The sequence below is a fragment of the Urocitellus parryii genome, chromosome 3 (assembly GCF_045843805.1).
Source record: "Urocitellus parryii isolate mUroPar1 chromosome 3, mUroPar1.hap1, whole genome shotgun sequence".
NCBI lineage: Eukaryota > Metazoa > Chordata > Mammalia > Rodentia > Sciuridae > Urocitellus > Urocitellus parryii.
This window is the reverse complement of record NC_135533.1, coordinates 111,789,358-111,810,102: the sequence shown is the minus strand read 5'-3', so window position 1 is coordinate 111,810,102 and position 20,745 is coordinate 111,789,358. Positions and strand designations below refer to the sequence as shown.

The following is a 20,745-nucleotide window of genomic DNA, read 5'->3' as shown; positions in this document are numbered from 1 at the left end:
TTGAATACTGTTTTTTGATGAATATCAGAGTGACGTCTTTGAGGTGTAAAATGAGAGCTCATCTGGTACACACCTTTCTCTTTACCTGAATTTACAGAGTCAAACCTAAATTTTTCCTCCCAGTTCTGGGGAGCTTTAACTCAGGGCCTTGAACATGTTGATATACACTGAATATATAACTCAGGGCCTTGAACATGTTGATATACACTGAATTATTCTCCCAGTCCAAAACTAAGTTTTGAAAATGATTTTTGTGGAGGTACTTCATATATATGCATAATTATATATCAAGCATAAAGAATAACAAAATGAATACTATTACTCATGACCACATTTAAGAAATAACACATTTCTGCTGGGCATGATGATACATGCCTGTAATCCCAGTGCCTTTTTTCTACATTGTTCTGTGAGATCTATCTATGTTGATGCTTAAAAAAGATATAGTCTGCTAGTCAGGCAACATTCTTGTAATCCTAGTGACTTGGGAGGCTGAGGCTGGAAGAATGCGAGTTCAAAGCCAGCCTCAGGAAAAGGGAGGCACTAAGCAACTCAGTGAGACCCTAAATAAAATACAGAATAGGGCTGGGGATGTGGCTCAGTGGTCAAGTGTCCCTGAGTTCAATCCCTGGTACCCCACAAAAAAAAGACAGTCTTTTCATTTTAAATTCTGTATAGTACTCTATTATATGGAGATAGACATATATACACACACACATACATACATACACACACATACATACATACATACATATATGTGTAATATATGTACTTTTAAAAAAAATTCTTGATTCTCTTATTAATAACGGACTTCTGTACTGTTTTAGCAGGCTGCTATGAACATTCTTGTCTCTGCTTTCTGGTACACATAGGCAATAGTTTCTCTAGAGTTTAGAGTGTATATATAGAAGTACAGGGCTTAGTATGTATTCAGATTCAAATTTATGACACATTTTTTTCATATTTTTTAACTGGTGCATTATAGTTGTACATAATATATTGTTTTTTCAAAGAAGGTAAACGGAATAGATTTACAGACCCAATAGCAGTAAGTGAGATTTCTTTTTGATTGGTATCTTCAATACTTAAGTTATCATCTTTTAAATTTTCCTGCCAATTTTGTACATATAAATTATATCTCAGTATCTCTATCTCTTTTTTCCCCCAGAGATAGGGTGTCAAACCCAGGGCCTCACACATGCTAGACAAGCACTCTTCCACTGAGTTATATCCCTAACCCTCAATGTCATATCAATTTGCATTTTTATAATTACTAATGAAATTGAACATCTTTTCATATATTTTTTTGGCCAATCTTATTTCCCGTTCTATTCAATTCTTGTTTCTTGTCTTCTGGCCAGTTTCCTGTTAGGTCATTTATTTTCTTTATTGATTATGCCTTTTCCCAGCCTGTGTCTTGTTTTTCTTCTTCTTTTTTTAATAGTATCATGACTAATAAAAAATTGTTTTTTAATTTTATTCTTTTTGGTACTAGTTATAGAACCCAGAGGTGCTTTACCACTGAGCTACATCTCAGCCCTTTTTATATTTTAATTTATTTACTTTTAAATTTTTATTTTTTGTAGTTGTAGATGGACAGCATGCCTTTATTTTATTTGTTTATTTTTATGTGGTGCTGAGGATTAAACACAGTGCTTCACATGTGTAAGGTAAGCACTCTGCCACTGAGCTGCAGCCCCAGCCCCTATTTGTTTTTATCTTTTTTAAAAATTAATTTGTTTATTTTTGCATTACAATTCTTAATACACCTTTATACCACAATTTATCATGTAAGGTATGTATATAAGGTATGTTAACACCAAATTCACATCTTCATACATGTGTTTGAATGAGGGTCTCCTTTCACCATCCATGCTATTCCCCTTCTCCCTCCTGTTCCCTCCCACACCTGTTCCCTATCTAGAGGTAATCTTATCTTTTATTTTTTGTACCAGGGATTGAACTACAGGACACTTAACAACTGAGCCACATCCCCAGCCGCCCCCCCCATTTTTTAAAATTTTGAGACGGGGTGTTTAGTTGCTTAGAACCTCACTAAATTGCTGAGGCTGGCTTTGAATTTGTGAGCCTTCTGCCTCAGCCTCCTAAGGTGCTGGGATTACAGGCATGCACTACCATGCCCAGTTCTAACAAGTTTTTAAAATTTTAATGCAGACAAATATAAAAATATTTTCCTTAATTATTTGTGCTTTTATGTGCCTTACTTGGCATATCTTCTCTTCCTATGATTATAAACATTATCTTCTATATTTTATTACTTTTTTTAATGTTAATTTTTTTAGGTGTAGATGGACACAACACATGCCTTTATTTTTGTGTGGTGCTGAGTATAGAACTCAGGTCTCGCCCGTGCTAGGTGAGCTCTATACCGCTAGCCACAATCCCAGCCCCAACATTATCTTCTAATCACAATTTCTAGGACTTTATCTTTGCATTTAAGTTTTTAATCCTTCTGGAATCAATTTTTGTGTATGGTGTGAGGGAGGGATCCAACAAACTTTTTTTCCACATGAATAACCTTTTGTCCTAGCCCAACTTACTGAATGAGCTTTCCTGCCCTTCCTAATCTGCAGAGCTATATCTTGGCTTAGGAGAGTAAGGTATACATCTAGAAGACATGATAATTGACCTTTCTCCTCTTTCCACTTGTGATTTTTACCTCTTAGCTTATCTGAGCTGTCTTCATTTTGCGTGCCTACAGAGCTAAGAGCACTAGAAGCTGTCAGCGTGCTTTGCCATTTTACTCCTCAGGTTTAGTGCCACTCACCAGAGGCTGTGATGCGTAGCGTGACTGGTCTGATAGGCAGAAAAGTAAATTTGTGGGTTTAACATTTCTCATGCTCCATGCCCACAGATTCTTCAATTATGTATTGGGAACCATGACCTATTTATGAGGAGAAGGAAGGCCGATTCTTTGGAAGTTCAGCAGATGAAAGCCCAAGCCAGGGAGGAGAAGGCTAGAAAGCAGGTGAGCAAGACCTTATTTTAAGGATGATGTTGCTGCTTGGTCAGTCTTGCCCTGGAAAGTAAGGCCAGTTGTGGACTGATAGAACCATTTGGCCATGGACATGCCTGCTCCTACTTCATCCCTGTTGGATCTTTTTTTAAACTATATTTTTTAAACTTATTTTATTTGTTTATTTTTATGTGTTGCTAAGGATTGAACCTGGTGCCTCGTATGTGCAAGGCAAGCATTCTACCTCTGAGCTACAACCCCAGACCCCTGTTGAATCTTTATTAGCTAATACCCAGTTGGTGGAATGTCAGCTTTAGAAATGAGCAATAAATTCTAACAGCCATCTAAGAGAAATATCTCTACACTTCAGTGAAATTAAGTGTGATTAACACAGGTTTGGATGATGTAGCTAGTGTTCTTTCATCTCTCCATCCACCTCGCTAGCTAGCTTTCTTTTTGCCTGTCTGTCTCCTTTGCCTGGCCTTCTCCTTTTCTAATTAGATGGTGATGGAATACATGGCAGCATTTCAGTGCTTGCTGCTGGAATACTAATTAGACTCTGGTCACACTTCCTCACTGCAGGTCAGCCTGGGTGCACATCACTCACTGTGGGAGGTTCGGAGAGGGCCTATCAGCAGACTGGACAAGCTGCATTGCTGTTTTCTACTCATAGACCTTCTCTACTCACCAAAACCCACACAACTAATTTGAGCCTTGCTGCTGAGAATATCAATTGTTTTTGGATGAACTGTTAGATAGAGTAGTGGCAGCTGCAGTCGGCTGCCCTCCGGACTAGCAAGCTCAGAGGTGTAATGATTAGTCTGTGTGCTGCTCTCTGATTTGGGTACCCTAGAGAGCTAGCTTCCAGCCCTGGAATTGAATGTGAAATGCCCAGTTTGATCCAGTGGGCTGTTAGCTCTCCATCTCTTTGCTTTCTGGGAGAATAGGCTCAATGTACTCTTTGGGATGCTTTAAAGGTGATGAGATAGGTTTTGTTGGGCAAAGAAATGCTCCTGGCCAGCATAAGGTCATAGTGGCAACTTTGAGAAGAGCTTCCTTTGACCTCTTTCTCAGCAGAGCAAAGCTTAGAAATGACAGATTTAAAGACATAAAGGAGGGTGTAGGCTTTGGCCCCTGGCAGAGAATAGCATGACTACCCCTCGGCCTGTACTGCCTATAAGACATTAGAGGCATGACCCAGGCATCTGGAAAACCAAAGGGTCAGGGGACTTGACAGGTCAGAGGGCTCCATGGCTCAGTAAAACAGTGACCTTGGAGCTGGATCAGTCACTTAGTGTGTGACTTAGTTTTCTCTTCCATCAAGTGGAGCTAATGAGACCTCTTGTCTTTTCTCAAATCAAAGGACATATTGTGCCTGAAGAAAGTCTTTGTAAGTGATAGACTGCTTTGTAGATGGGAAGTCCTTTATTATTGGGGTAGAGGTCTCAGGGAAAATATAGTGCTGGGAACTGAATGGGGCTGCCTGGGCCATTTTTTTTTCCCCAAGAGGAAGATAATAGAGATGGAAATTATAATACGATGGAAATTAGAGAACAAATTGGCCATGCTTCTCATTGACCAGCAAGAAGAAAATTAGAGAGCTTACAGTATTTTATTACTTATCTTTGCATTATCCTTTCAAATTTCAGTGCATTTTTTTGGCTTTGTATTTAGAAATGCAGCAGCCTACCAGTGGGGCATGGTGGCACAGGGCTGTAATCCCAGCTACTTGGGAGGCTGAGACAAGAGGATCACAAGTTCAAGGCCAGCCTGAGCAACTTAAGGAGACCCTGTCTCCAAAAAAAAAAAAAAAAAAAAGCTGGGGATGCAGCTCAGTGTTAGAGCACCCCTCAGTCCAACAATGATACTACACACATGCACACACATAAAAAAAGAAAAATTTTAAATATTTTTAGATAAAATACCTTTATTTTATTTATTTACTTTTGTGTGGTGCTGAGGACCAAACCTAGAGCCTCACACATGCTAGGCAAGGACCTACCACTGAGCTACAGCCCTAGACCAAGAAATCTTGTACTACTAGAGTTTGGGATAAGATTAAAGGAAGAAGGTAGTAATTCACTATGCCTTCATTATTTAAGGCAGAAAATAGCACAGTGATCATTCTAGCTTTTGCTTTCTGGACTCAGTTCATATTCTGGGATCACAGAGATGGTGCTGTCCCAGTCTTGTTCCCCTTATTAAGCTCGGCAGGTAGCCCAATTAACACAGTGATCTAGCGGACAAGGGAGGTGGCAGTGGCTTTGTACCATTGCCTTAAGGATTGGGCTATGTTCCCTGCCTGGCTCAGAAGTTGCCTCTGCGTGGGGCTGTGCAGAGCTGTGCTGTGGCTGCTGCAGCTTCCACCTGTGAAATAGTTGCGTGAGCCATTGATGCTTGACACACAGGTCCATCTTCTCTGTGGCCCAGACAGGAGCAGAGTTGTTGTGGATGAAATCAGAGATGTGTGAAGAATCTGTGTGGATTAGAAATGGTGAAGTGGCTCATCTGAGAGATGAGAGAGCTGAGAGCTGCTCCATCTCAGGAAGGAGGAACCTGCGTCACAAACCACCAGCCACAGGGCAGAGCCACATGAGGTTTCCTAACTAACAAGGGTGTTACAAGGGCACTTTGTGGAAGAATGCTGCTTCTCTCCAGATGGAGACCAAGTTTGGTTTTGTTGTTGTTGTTGTTGTTTCTTCATTTGTTTGTTCACTAGTAGAATTTTTTTAAGGCACACAGCTTTCAACTCTGCCACTGGTTTAGAAGTGACAGAGAGCAATGGTTAAGTTTGCCCCAAGAAAAGAGATTGATCCTCAAAGGAGAGGCTCTGGAGGCTGGGCATTTTGGGGATGCTGGAGCATCATGACTCACCCCTGCTCTTGTTCACCCCTCCAGATGGAGAGGCAGCGCCTAGCTCGAGAGAAACAGATGCGGGAGGAGGCTGAACGCACAAGGGATGAGCTGGAGAGGAGGCTGCTACAGATGAAAGAAGAAGCCACGATGGCCAATGAAGCACTGGTGATTTTCTGAGGGCTGGGGTCCCAGGAGGTCACATGGGGACTTCTGGAGGGAGCCTCCTGGGGACTGAATTAGCAATATTTGCTTTGATATACTTTATTTCAGCTTTTATTCCCCTGTTTTGTTTTGTTTTTTTCTTCAGTCCTAGGGATTAAACCCAGGGCCTTGTGCATACGGGGCAAGCACTCTACCACTGCAGATGCAGCTACATCTCCGGCCCTTTTCGTTTTTATTTTGGGAAGGGCTTTCACTAAGTTGCCCAAACTAGCCTTAAATTTGTGATCCTACTTCTTCAGCCTCCCGTGGCAGACTTTATTTCAGCTTTTAAAAAGGCAGTGCCTTTTCTTTCCACCTGTTTGCCAGAAATAGGTTTAGGTTGAGTTCATGTGCATCCAGACTCTACTTTTACCACAGGATTACCTTTAAAGCAGCATTATTTGACTTTGGCACTACTGACATGGGGGGACCTCTCATCTGGGGCTGTCCTCGGCATCGAAGGATGATTAGCATTGTTTCTGGCCTCTATTTCCTAAATGCTAAAAATACCACCTTAACTTCCATTTTTTAAAATTAATAGTATCATTATTTTATTATGTTTTAAAAATCTGCTAGCTAATAATATATGGCAATATATATAAGTACAAACTTCGTAAGTACATGATGAGTATTATAATCCAATTGATAATTATATGCATCTTATTGCAAGAATGGATTTGTATATTTATGTATTATTTATTTTTGCATTACAATTCTTAATGCACCATTATATCATAATTGATCATATCTCTGATTATATTAACCTCCATTTGTGACGATCAAAAATGTTTCCAGGGCTGGAGATGTAGCTCAGTAGTAGAGTGCCTGCTTAGCATGCACAAGGCCCTGGGTGCCTTTTCCAGTATTGAGGGGTGGGGTGGGGTGGTGGTGGGTATCTTCAGACATTGCCATGTGCCTCAGGGTGGTGGGGGACAGAGATAGAACCTCTTCTGTTTTGTTTTTGGTTTTGATACTGGAGATTTAACCAAGAGGCACTTTACCACTGAGCCACATCTCCAGCCCTTTTTATTTTTTATTTTGATACAGAGTCTCACTGAGTTGCTTAGGCCCTTGCTAAGTTGCCGAGGTTGGCCTTAAACTTGCTATCCTCCTGCCTCAGCCTTCTGAGTTGCTGGGATTACAGGCATGCTCCATCTTGTCCAGCCTTCCTCTTGTTTCTTTTCTTTTCTTGGTCATGGTGGGGTACCAGAGATTGAATCCAGGGTCATTCAACCACTGAGCCATATCCTAGCCCTTTTTGTTTTAAGTCAGGGTCTTGTTTAAGTTGCTTAGGGCCTTACTAAGTTGCTGAAGCTGGCTTTGAACTTGCAATCCTCCTGCCTCAGCCTCCCGGCCTCCTCTGGTTTGGAACCACTGATTTAAAGAGAAAGAAGTGCAGTGTTTAAGTTGTTCTTCTTCCTCATAAAGCATCAGCCTTAGTTGAAATGGGTACTCAAAAAAAGTGGCCTTTCTTTTTGTTTCTCTCTGGTGGAGCCCAAAAGGCTCTTCTAAATATTTGGGTGATGTGACATATCATCTGTTGCACGAGTGCTGCTGAGGAGACACTTGGTGACAGGGCCCGAGGAGTCCAAGACTGGTTCTTGCTGACCTGCGTGTTCCAGGGCAGATCTGGGCAGGAGGTAGGAACCCAGTCCAGCTGAGCACACTCCTCTCTAGATGCGGTCAGAGGAGACAGCAGACCTGTTGGCTGAAAAGGCCCAGATCACCGAGGAAGAGGCCAAACTCTTGGCCCAGAAAGCCGCAGAAGCAGAGCAGGAGATGCAGCGCATTAAGGCCACAGCCATTCGGACAGAGGAAGAGAAGCGCCTCATGGAGCAGAAGGTGCTGGAGGCTGAGGTGCTAGCACTGAAGATGGCTGAGGAGTCAGAGAGGAGGTGAGGGGGGGTGTCCTGGAAATTTGGGCCTGGCTAAGGGACTCTCTCTCCTTGAGCTGGGTGGCAGCCATCCTCAAGCTGCTTCTCCATTGTGGGGCAAGGATGGGGACATTCCTTCCTGGACAGGGTTGGGTAGCTGAAGCTGTTGGAAGGACCCAGAAACAGTTTTGGTTTTTTTTTGCTGAGTAGACCTCTCTGGTCCTGCATCTGTGATAAACCCCTGTCTATCTGATAATCATTTTTGCAAGAGAACTTCTGAGCATCTCCAGACTGCTTTTAGTCAAGGAAATTAAAGAAGTCATTTTTGTATTTAAAAAAATGTGGTTCTTTCCTCCTTTTTATTTGGGATGGTGGTGGTGATGTGGGAAAACAGAGGTTATTTACCTTGAAAGGGAAATTAGGCATCTGAAGTCCCAGCAGCCTTCTTAGTAGATAGCGGGGAGAGGGAGGCAGGGTTCTCCTTGGGACCAAGTTGGGAACTGTTGAAGGGAACTGCTGTTGTCTGTACTTTTCAGAAACTATTCTAGGATCTGGATTGTTCTGCAGCCTTCAGATAAACACTGGAACATTCCCCACAGCATCTGGCTGTATTGATTTAGAACACTTGAATCTGGCTCTTAGGCACCAAGGTTCATTCACTACGATTTTCCCCATCACTCTTTGCATGTCATTCTGGAGAAATGGTTCCTGGTGGCTGGCCCTGTCCTGGCCCCCTTTCCTTCTATGTTGGTCACATTTGCTGTGAGTGTTGGATCTCAGTATGGGTCCCCACAACAGGCCTCACATGCTGCCCCCAACATGTGTCCTTTAGGGTGGGGATCTGCACCAAGAAGCAGTTGCCCTCAGTGGCAGATTTGATCTTCCTGCCTGAGGAAAGTGGGTGCTTAACCTGTGACTCTTTTACTTGCAGGCTGTGAAGAAACATTCTTTCCTATTTTTGCCCTTTATGGTCCAGTATAAGACTTTTGGGGGAAAAAAAAAAAAAAAAGACTTTTGCTCTCCTGTGTACTTCCTTTGCCCTGCCCATTGTCACCCAGAAATAAGCAAATGTGCCTCTCGCTCCTCCCCAACTTCCTACCTTCCTCTGTCTCCACCTATTACAGAGGTTTTGTTTTGTGTTTTTGATTTTGTTATGAGATGGGATCTTGCTATGTTGCCCAGGGCTTAACTGATCCTCCTGCCTCAGCCTCCTGAGTAGCTGGGACTACAGACATGTGCCTCTGTACCTGGCTGGCTTGCAGAACTCCTTGTTTGGCTCTTCTCCCCACTGGCTTCTCTCCCAGTCTAGAGTTACCAATTGAAATAAATAATGCCCAGGAATGTTGACCTTGCTTTGGGAGTTCTGACTTCCTGTAAATGTCACTGTTATCCTCAGAGTTAACCCATGTCCCTCCTCTCTAGGGACTGAGTGAGAGTAGGGGTATGCTCTTTCTACCTATTCTTTTCTGTGGAGCTTACATCTCCTCCTTCCTTTGCAGGGCCAAGGAGGCAGATCAGTTGAAGCAGGACCTGCAGGAAGCCCGTGAGGCAGAGCGAAGAGCCAAGCAGAAGCTTCTGGAAATCGCCACCAAGCCCACATACCCGGTGAGCCTGGTGGAGGCTGCCAGCCTGTGATTGCTTTAGAGACCTGGTGATTTCCTGTCCCTCCCAGCCCTTGGTTCATTTAACAGTACCTTCAGGGTGACCATTCAAGTGAACACATGATCGAATGCAGTCGGGAGGGGCTTTTGGCCTTGGACTAGTTATTTACCTCTCTGATTAGCTAGATAACCAGATAAAAGACAGTAACATAGATAATGGGCAAAAGGGCCTTCTCCAGTTCTGGAATTTACTTCAGAGTGAATAACTGCCATGCAAGAACCAGCTGCCAACCTCAGTTTTGTGGACAGGGCGACAGACTTCTGCTAAATTGGGCCACAAAGTAAATAGAAGCTGCTTCCCTTCCTTTCCTCTGTGCAATCTTCTCAGCAAACTTTCTTTGCATACCTATTCTGTGTCCACATAATACCACACACGTGGAAATCTGTATCCAGATAGATGTGCACAGGTACGCAGAATACAGCCCAGCCTTGGAGGCAGGAGAGGCTCAAGATAGCATCTGAGCTGAGTCTTGGGGTGGGAGCAGAGACTATCCAGATGGGAAAGAGACAATTGAATGTTCTGGGCAAAAACACAGGTGCACCCACAGCACAAACACACAGTCCATTCACGTGCATGGCACCAACACACACACTGCACATTCAAGTACACAGCACACATACAAACACTGTGTGTGCTTTCACAGCACATTCACACCTAGACAGATACAGGTGGGGCACAAGAGACAAGCTGCTTGGGGTTTGGGATGGGGGATGTGGGAGCAGTTTGCTGTTGTCTTTTACTGTGTTAACACCCACCCTAAGCCAACTGTGTGGCTCCAAACAACCATTCATTATACCTCTCACAGCATGGTGAATTGATTTGGCTTAATGTCTTAGGTTGTTTGGGGTGGTCACAGGTTACACAGAGACTGGGGTCACCTTGAAGGCTCAGCTGGGCCCTCAGGATATGTGTGTTTAAAACTTACATTGGGGCAAGCTATTCTAAGATAGACCTCTTAGCAATAAACCCTGAAGGAGATCATATCATTTTTTAAAAATATTTTTTAGTTGTAGTTGGACACAACACCTTTTATTTTATTTATTTATCTTTATGTGGTGCTGAGGATCAAACCCAGCGCCTCACACTTGGTAGACAGCGCTCTGCTGCTGAGCCACAACCCCAGCCCCCCCCCAATCAGTTTTGTAATCACATTTTATGGTACAGATAGTTTGTAATTTATCTAACCAGTTCCTTATGGTTGGGTATTTAGTCTGTTTCAATATCCCTGAATGAATATCTTCATACATACATGTGTGGCTATATTGGTAGAATAAATTCTTGTAAATAGAGTTGGGTGGTCAGATATTCAATTTTGGTGTGCTTCAATGAGGTTGTGCCAGTTTCTGCTCTCTCCAGTGATGTGGCAGCCAATGCTTATCCTTTCTGGAAGTTTTTATGAAGTATGACTTATATAGAGAGAAGTACCCAAATTGTGGCTGAACATGATGAATTTTCATAAAACAACCCATGTACCCTACATTCAGATCAGAAAACAGAATGTGTTTTGGACCCTCACTAAACGCCACTTCTGACATCCTCCAGACACCCTGCCTTAGGCCTTGTTATTGTCACAGATGAACATTTTGAGGCTCCATTCTTCCCCAGACACCATCCTGGACTCAATACAGGATCCAAGGATAAAAAAGAGAAGGATCCTACCCACAGGAAACTTGCAGACAATAGAAAAACGAATACACAGCCAAAAAGGAATCTTTTAGGGCAGAATTACTGAAAAGGCCCATTACAGAGTTCCCTGCAGTGTTAAGGGACAACATAGTGAGAGACTGAGGGATTTAAGAAAGTCCTTGAAAAAGGCACAAGGAGAAAGGGCACAAGGAGAAGTGACACAGATAGGCATGAGTACAAAGATGGAGAGGCAACATGGCTCAAGGGACAATAAATAGTAGCATTTACGATTTAATAGGGTGAATAGAGGGAGGTAGGGAGGTAGACTGGGGCTGTGTTTTAGAGATCTCTATGCTCTGGGATGAGAAAGTCCTAAACCAAATCTAATGACTTCATTCTATACTTTAAGCCATCCTCCAACTCTGTTTTCTGAGTCCCAGCCCCTCAGCAAGCTGGCAGAGTCTGGTCTGGGCCAGTTTCCTCCCTGTCTCCCCATATACCTCTGCACACACCCAGCACTCTGGCTGGACACTCTCTGCCTTACCCACTGATGTGCCTCTCACCTGGTACCCTTCTCCTTCTGGCATATTCTGATTCCAACAGAAGCAGCATTTCTTATAGCACACCTCCTCCAGCCCTCCTGGCCTCTGTTCACTCCTTGGCTACAGTGTTTATCTTATTTAACTGTGAGGATTTGTGAACACATCTGTTTCCTGAATAAGACCTGCAGCTGCTCAGAGCCAGGGATGCTGTCTTGTTCTATGTGTCTCCAGCTCTTAGCACAGGGCCTGGGAGTTTCCTAAATGAAAAAATGAATGGGTGGGCTGGGGTTGTAGCTCAGTGGTAGAGCACTTGCCTGGCACGAGTGAGGCATTGGGTTTGATTCTCAGCACCGCATACAAATAAATAAAGGTCTTCAACAACTAAAAAAAAAAAATTTTTTTAAGTGAATGGGAGTTTGTGTTTGATTCAGCTGAGCATGAGAACAGTCAAATGTGAGGGGAAGAGGGATGATTTTCCTGTCTGTGGGACCATTCACCTGGCAGTATTGAGTGTGGAAGGTTTGTTCATGTATAACTGAAACCTCCTAATCTGAGCTTTTTCATTATAGCCCATGAACCCAATTCCAGCACCGTTGCCTCCTGACATACCAAGCTTCAACCTCATTGGTGACAGCCTGTCTTTCGACTTCAAGGATACTGACATGAAGCGGCTTTCCATGGAAATAGAGAAAGAAAAGTATGTAGCCCCCTGTGCCCTGCTTGGGGCAGCCATGAACAAGAGTCAGTGGATGTGAGCCTAGGGACACAAAGGGTTGCTGTGGCAGCCTGTCACTAACTCCTGCAAAGATTTGCTCTGTTGTCATATACTAGAGGATGAGTTTCCTAATTAGAAATTAAAGAAGACATATCAGCAGTCAATTTTACAGGATAAAAATAACACTTGATTGGTGGCTTGGAATTTATAGTGGCTCAAAACCTTGACTGAAGAATAGGACTGGCCGTGCACAGTGGTAAAAGGACCGGGCACGTAACACATGCAAGGCCCTGCGTTCAATCCCTACAACTGAAAAACAAAAAAAGAACAGGACTACTTTGTCCAGGGTCTCTAAGTCAGACTGCTGCTGTTCCTGTCCTAGTAGGCTGTGGTTTTCACCTGGTCACATTCTCCAGTGACTCAGATCTGTGTTGGTTCCCATGGCCAGAATAAAGAGAAGAGAAGAAACTCGGGCTAAAGTCTCAGGAAAGCCAGTGGCTGGAATGGGCCAGCTCTGCTGCATTGGGCAGCCCTGAGTGGAGTTCTGGCATGGACTGACCACAGAAGCTTCTGCCAAGCTGCCCTCCACCCCTAACACCATGTGAAGGAGTTAGAGGGTGGGGCCCAGCTTCCTAACACCTTCAGACTGATGACCTGGTTTCAAGACATGAATTTTGGGAAGTCAATAGACAAATGTAGATTAGACATAGAGAGGGGTCATGCTGCACAGGAAGGCGAAGTGAGGGAGCCCTCATTCCCAAAGCTGGAGGTAAACTGGTTAATGATGCCACGGCTGTCAGAGAACAATCACAATAGCTACCACACTTTATCAGGTTATTTGAGATTTTTGTGTCATTTAATTCCTGCTAACAATCATCACACTGACATCAAAGGTTTTCGTGTTCCCATTTTATAATGGCTTGGTTTAATGAGCTCACCCAGCATCATGCAGCTGGAGGAGCAGACCAGTGGTTGAAAACCCTCACCCATGTGTGGCATCCTCAGGATAAGCCTCTGGGAAAGTGCCTCCATGGAGCCCAGCAAGCCAGGCTCTCTTTCTCTTCAGTCCCTCATATTCAGGGGACAGCAAAGAAGCCAGTGACCGAGAGCCTCTTATGGAAGCATCTGCTGTCTGCACTCCTTTCACTCTTGTCCAGCTGTGCATATTTATGTGGTTGTGATCCATGTGAGGCTACATCCTGTTCTGTGTCCCGCTGTTTTATAGTTTGTATTTTCTTACTGTCTTAGTGTGTTTGGCTGCTATAACAAAATACCTGAGGCTGGGTGGCTTATAAACAGAAGAAATTTATTTATCACAGTTCTGGAGGCTGGGAAATCCAAGATCAAGGCACTGTCAAACAGAGTGTGAGAGCCCACACAGGTGGTGCCTTCTTGCTGTGTTTTCATGTGGTGCACTCACATGTACCAGAGGACTCTCTGGAGTCTCTTATGTAAGGACACAAATCCCATGATGAGAATGCCACCCTTCTGATCTAATCACCTTCCAAAGGCTCCACCTTCTAACACCTTCCCATTGGTGATCTGGTTTTAAGATGTGAATTTGGGGGAGTCACAGACATTCATTGTGTGTGTGTGTGTGTGTGTGTGTGTGTGTATGTGTGTGTTTATTGATCTACTCTAATTTTTTCTATCTATCTATCTATCAATCAATTGTGCTGGGGATCGAGTCGGGGCCTCTAGCACTTGTTACTCTTGCACATATTGGCAGAGCCCATCTTCTAGCCATGGTTATCCCTTCAGAAGCCTCCTTCACATATGTGTTGCATAGTTTTCCAGACCATTCCCTTGTCATTGGACTCTTCAAAGGCAATTCCTAGATTTTTATCATTTTACATACTGTTGCTCAGTGTATCTACTTGCAGGTGGGGGTGGAGAGCTTCCTCTCCTGGTGTTGGCTGAGTGAGCTTCTGTCCTCTTTAGGAGAGGAAGTCTGAGAATAAGTGGGGCATTATGGTCTATCAGAAGAGATCATTTGAATTACTTCTTCAAGAATGGCTGAGACAAAGAGTGTTTGCAGTGATAGGAATCTTGTTTTTTTTTTTTGTCAAAACTGAAATCTATCTATGACGAATAGTAATTGTAGAGTGCTCTATAAGAATTTACAGAGGGCTTTCTTTCCTATACTTTGTGTGTGTGTGTGTGTGTGTGTGTGTGTGTGTGTGTGTGTGTGAGAGAGAGAGAGAGAGAGAGAGAGATACTGGGGATTGAACCAAGGGGCACTTTACCACTGAGCTATAGCCCCAGCCCCTTTAATTTTAATTTTTTATTTTAAGATATGGTCTCACTAAGTTGCTGAGGCTAGCTCGGAACTTGGGATCCTCCTGCCTCAGCTTCCTGTGTTGTTGGGATTACAGATGTGTACCACCATGCCAAGCTCCTGTACTTTGTTTAATCCTGACCATATAGCCCTGTGATCATTATTCCAATTTTACCAATGAGGAAACAGATTCATTCATTGCATTTAAGTGACCAGCCCAAGCTCCCATGGCTGGCCTATGAATGACCTTAGACCCTGGCTGTGCAGCTTGTGGGTCACAAACCATCTCACTTATGCCTCAGGGTTCATCTGTGCCCTGATCCACAGTGTCCTCTTGCCTACAGAGTGGAATATATGGAGAAGAGCAAGCATCTCCAGGAGCAGCTTAATGAGCTCAAGACAGAAATTGAGGCCTTGAAACTAAAAGAAAGGGAAACAGCTTTGGATATTCTGCACAATGAGAATTCGGACAGAGGTGGCACCAGCAGCAAGCACAATACCATTAAAAAGGTACCCAGTCTCTTGGATTTTACTGATCAGGACATTCATTAGCGAAATGTGAGGTTGGCATCTGGTTTCCTCAGGAGGCGAGTCATTAGATTGTTGTCATTTTTTACATGTACTTAGTTGAGGAAATTTTTCAACTCCTGCCAGAAAAGGAATTTAATCTACCAGCGACCATGAACCCACTGGCTTGATGGAAGTGAAACTTGTGTTAAAAGCTCTGATGAGATGAATCCCTGTTAGAAGATGGGTTTTGATTCATCATTGAGCACTAAGCGGTTCTGTCTTTTAAGCCAAGGGGAGTTATGCCCAGGGAACTGCCTTGCTTAATGAGAAGGCACAATGAAGAATGGAGTCCCCTCTAGTCTTTTTGCATTTTTAAGTGGCAAGGACTTGATAGAGAAATCATATTCTGAATTTTCAACTTTTTTCATACTTGAATTACCTAGGAGAACATTAATGTTTTAAAAAATGAGCTTTCATCTACGAGGCTCACAGTAGCCCGTCTTCCTTGCCTGATATTTGGAGCTCTCGGCATTTTAGATATTTAGAAGTTAAGTTCCATACATATTATCAGCCCAAGAGCGTAACTCCCTTATATAGGCAAAGCAAAAGGTCTTTACCAGTCAGTTAATGCTCTGTTTTTAACTGATAGCATAGGACCAGGTTTTACTATAAAATAGGTGTGTGGGTTTTTTTTATTTTTGATTATTTTTAAATTTTTTTTGTACTGGGGATTGAACTCAGGGGTACTTTACCACTGAGTATATCCTCACCCTTTTTTTTTTTTAATTTTTGGAAACAGGGTCTAACTAAGTTGCTTTAGGGCCTTGCTAAATTGCTGAGGCTGGCCTCAAATTTGCAATCCTCCTGCCTCAGTCTCCCTTGTTGCTGGGATTACAGACATGAGCCACTGTATCCAGCTTAAAATAGGTGTTATTAAAATAAGATTGTTTATTGGGTTTAGATGATCTTAGAATTCATTGATCTGGTTCAAGTTTTACTCTTTACCTTTAAAATGTTCTCTAAAATGGTCTCCCAGTTTAAGGACTGTCTCTGTTTTCAGTGGTTAAGCTGTGACTGAATCTGCCTGTCATCATTGATGGGTACAGTAGGGAACTCCCACTTCTCTCTAATGACTCCAGTTACAATTGGCACCAGGTAGAGAATCACTTTTAATAGCATAACCTAGAAGGAAAGGCATTTCCATGTTCTTTGTTCTTTCCTCTGGTTTCTGTCCTTTCTTGGATATCCCTTCTAAAACAGTTATTAAAGTGGTTTCCCTTTTTTTGTGTGCGGTGCTGGGGATTGAATCAGGCAAGCACACTACCATTGAGCCATATCCCTAGCCCAAATGAAGTTATTAAAAAGTTAAAAGGAGGCCTCTACCACTAAGCAAAGAGGTAAAACGATGATTGGGCCAATGAGCTAGTCCACTTTGAAGGAGGTTCCTCAGACCCCACCCCATGCTCTTTTCCCCTGAGCACCGAAAGCGGTCTCCTCTTTGCCACTGCTGCTGTAGTGAGCTGGACCTTCAGCCATGAGAACTTGGAGTGCTGAAGTTAGAGAGACCTGTTTTCAAGCCATTAAAACAAGCGAAGTCACTCATCATTATTTCAGGCCTGTCTGAGCATTTTGCAAATGGCACATGTGGCATTGTTGATATCACAGGGTATGTTTTTGTTTTTCTTCATTTTATTTTGCTGGTTTAGCCTCAAGCCCAAGGCAGAAGACCTATCTGCATTTGAGCCCTCAAAGTAGGTTATTCCCAGGTACTCTGTCTGTGGTGATGGTACTGCCCTCTGTGATACTAACCCATGCATGAGCTTGCCTGTCTCTGTCCTCGGGCCACCAGGAGCCCTCCTGAGGGCAGGTGAGACCTGGGTACTGGCCACAGCATGCTTTGATCTGAGAGCAGGCGTCCACTTTGTGGGGCCAGGCCAGTCTCCAGAGCCCAGATGGCTGCCTTGTTCTGAAGAGCATGTCACGGGACTATAGGACTGGTTGTCCTTCCCATCTGTGTCATTGTTGGGCTGGGAAAGGTCATGGCTTCTTGTCCAGTCAGGTCTGTCTAAAAGCCCTTTGTCTTGGTGATGTACTCCTTCGATAAATAACCCTAGCATGGAAGTGGGGCCAATTCCGGTGCTTTCCAGACTGTGTCTCTAACTGAAGATCACAACCTATCATGTGGTGGTAAGCTCTGCAGGCCTGTGGCCACACCTGGCAGCTTCTGGTCATGAAAGGGAGGGGTCACCCACGCTCATTCATTTTCCTTTAGAGCTTTCCCATTCTGTACAGACCCCTTTTCTTTTCAAGTGCAGCAAACTCAGAGCATAGGGGCTTCATCTCTCAGTCTGGTGGGCTGTCTGTCCCATCTCAGCTCTTAAGGCAACTTAGCTTCAACTTCTCTGTAGTGTGGAGTGGGGCTGTGCTCCGGGTGATCTCACATTGGAACAGTCCTGTTGCAGGCACCCAGAAGATGAGCGATCAGTGGTTGTTTAGTGAATTAATGGAATGATTGCTGCTTATTCTTCCAATGCCTAGGTGGTGAAGATAATTTATTTTGTCTGGTAATAAAATAACATCCTGCCCCTGCTTCTCACCTAATCCCCAGTCACGCCCATGCCAGTAAGCCCTGCACTGTCCGACGGGATATAATATGTGTCCATCGGCGTCCTCATTTAGTCAAGTAGAATAAGTTAATCGGAAATTTCTACCAAAAATAAGATCTGGCATAAGATAGATCATATTTATAGTCATTATCTTAGCGAGAGAAGTTAGCTATTAAAGTCCCAGATAGATCTTTAATAAGATGGATTAGAGCTGTCAGTGGTTCCAAGAATCCATGGCATGAACCCTGATTTGGGTGTAACTTGAGCCCTGATTGATTTTGAAAACTATTTCTTTCATGCTTCACATTGGTGTTGATATCCTGACACGCACCAGTGTGTGTTCTGAGCAGAACAGTTATGACCGGCATCAGAATGGGCAAGTCAGGGGGATTTCTGTCCAAGTGGTGACCCCATGCAACTAGTACCACAGGGACCCACTATGGTTTCTAAACTTTGGTTAAACAGGAACAAACAGAAAATTATGATTCATTTCAGCCTATACTTTCAGTTTTTCTCTGCATATGATCATACTGTTCATCTGAATATGATTTTATCCTCCTTCTATAATGATGCAGAATATTTAAATGCTCCAGTTTCCTAAACTGCTTTTTTGTCGGGGGTTGGGGCGGTGGTGGACCAGGGATTGAACTCAGGGACACTTGACCACTGAGCCACATCCCTAGTTCTTTTTGTATTTTATTTAGAGACAGGATCTCACCAAGTTGCATAATGCCTCACTAAGTTGCTAAGGCTGGCTTTGAACTTGCAATCCTCTCCTGCCTCAGCCTCTCGAGTTGCTGTGATGACAGGTGTGCACCACCATGCCCAGCCAATATCCTAAATTTTAACCATAAGTTCTAATTGAATTTTTATTATAAATAATTTGAAGTTACATTTTTTAGTCAAATTTGTACCATTTCTAGAATAAATAGTCAGGTCCCCCATAATGACATTTTGTCAATGAGGACTGAGTATTCAACTATGGTCCCTTAAGAGTGCATCACCTAGTGACATCATAGCAGTTTGTTTGTGTAAGCACATTCTATAATTTTCACTCAGTGACAAAATCACCTAACAACACATTTCTCACAATGTGTCTCCATCATTAAGCTATGAGGAACTGTATATGGAAGCATTCATTCATTCATTCGCTTAATGTCTTCTTGTGAACTTGTTTTTAAACATGTTGTCAAGCTCTAGATAATCAAGAATTCTGTTTAATCAAGGGTTAATAAAATGTGGACTTCACTTATTTATTTATTTGTGGTACTGGGGATGGAACTCAGAAGCACTCTAACACTAGGCTACATCCCCAGCCCTTTTGATTTTTTTTTTTGAGACATGATTTTGATAATTTGCTGAGGGTCTTACTAAGTTGCCAAGGCTGGCCTTGAACTTGTGATCCTCCTGCCTAAGGCTCCCAAGTCACTGGGGTTACAGGTGTGCACCGCCATGCCTGGCAGTCTGCCTTTTAATAAGACTGGACTCTCAGCATCACTGGATTACATATTGGTGGTTTTTGCTGCACTCAATATTTGAGGCATGCTCCATTTTCTAGACTTTGGTGGTCCCTGTGACTGGTGACTCCATGACCAGCCAGATATCTGTGCAAAGGTGGCTCTGAAGTCTTGCCTACCACAGGGTGAACTAATGCAAGCCTAGCAGAGAAGAAGTGCCACCTCAGGCTTTGGAAATGTGAGTACCTAGATGTCAAAGGCAGAGTTCCATCTAGAATATCTGGAGATGAGAGATGGAAAGACCAGTGCTGACTTGCAGAGTTTCCTAAACGTTTCTTAACCTGGGTCCAAACCAGCCTATTGGGGTTTTTATTCTATTTTAGTGATTTTAGATCTTAGATTTCAATGGAAGAATGGTTCTCTCACCTACTGCAGTCCAGGTATATAATATTCCTCCTCCTTGTTGAGAAGTTCAGTGTCCGGTGTGGTTCAAGCAGTTCCCACGGGGGCTGTGGAAAGCTGAAGCTAATTTAAGTGTTACCGTGATCCCTTAGGAATGCTGAGAGGCTATGACAGTTGGTTACTCAGGGTTTTACCATTGCTCTGCCACTTCTTTTTCTATAATTTTTCCTCTCTTGAGAGGAATAAAGCCAGGTACAAGGGTATACACCTGTAATCCCAGCTACTTAGGAGGCTGAGGCAGGAGGATCACAAGTTTGATACCAACCTCACCAACTTAGCAAGGCCCTAAGCAACTTAGTGAGACCCTGTCTTAAAATAGTAAATAAAAATGGTTGGCTCAGTGGTAAAACACCTCTGGGTTCAATCCCTAAAATGAAAACATACACACACACACACACACACACACACACACCACACACACTGGGGAACCTGGATTTGTTTCATTGTCCAAGAGAGCTACACATGTTACTGGCATCAGCCAGACTTGGGTGGGGGTGGGGCACATAGTATTCCTTGAGTCCTGAGTGCTTTGCCCTCAGATCCGCAGTGCTAATGCAGGAGCTGTGCTCAGGTTGGGGTTTAGCTGTGCTACCACAACCTGGAGATAAAAACATGGTCCCAGACCATGCACATTTCATGGTCTTGCTGTCATCCTCTTTCAAGAGACTGGTTTCAGTCTCTTGGTCCTGGGCTAGCCCAAGGTGCCAGCAAACAAGTGATAATTTTTGTGTCCATGGTCTCAAATGGAGCAGAGGATTTCAAAGAAATCAACAGATGAGAAGTTATGAGGGTTGTGAGGCTTAGAAAGCTTATTTTATTAGCTTTCTAATCAGATCATCTAGGTCCAGCTGTGGGTCCCACTGAGGGAAGAGACGGAACCAGAGGAGGCTTGACATTCATGGGAAGCTCAGCTCCCACTCCTTGATCAGAAAGACATAAAAGTCCAATGTCATCTTCAATTTCTGCTGAATCCCCTTGG

The 20,745-nt window shown here is 43.4% G+C and overlaps 1 protein-coding gene across 3 annotated transcripts in view; it reads left to right on the top strand.

Moving 5' to 3' along the window:
• The window catches only part of Nf2 (NF2, moesin-ezrin-radixin like (MERLIN) tumor suppressor), an 86,182-nt gene that overhangs the window by 55,197 nt on the left and 10,240 nt on the right, over nt 1-20,745 (top strand). The window contains exons 10-16 of one of the 3 annotated variants that reach the window (XM_026413323.2): nt 2,876-2,989; nt 5,876-5,998; nt 7,712-7,929; nt 9,408-9,513; nt 12,308-12,435; nt 15,076-15,241; nt 16,948-16,992. In XM_026413323.2, the coding sequence (XP_026269108.1) occupies nt 2,876-2,989; nt 5,876-5,998; nt 7,712-7,929; nt 9,408-9,513; nt 12,308-12,435; nt 15,076-15,241; nt 16,948-16,983 (891 nt within the window). In that variant the 3' untranslated portion in view covers nt 16,984-16,992. Of the gene's footprint in view, nt 1-2,875; nt 2,990-5,875; nt 5,999-7,711; nt 7,930-9,407; nt 9,514-12,307; nt 12,436-15,075; nt 15,249-16,947; nt 17,061-20,745 lie in introns of those variants that run through there. The other 2 variants (XM_026413324.2, XM_026413327.2) reach the window with 2 other exon arrangements.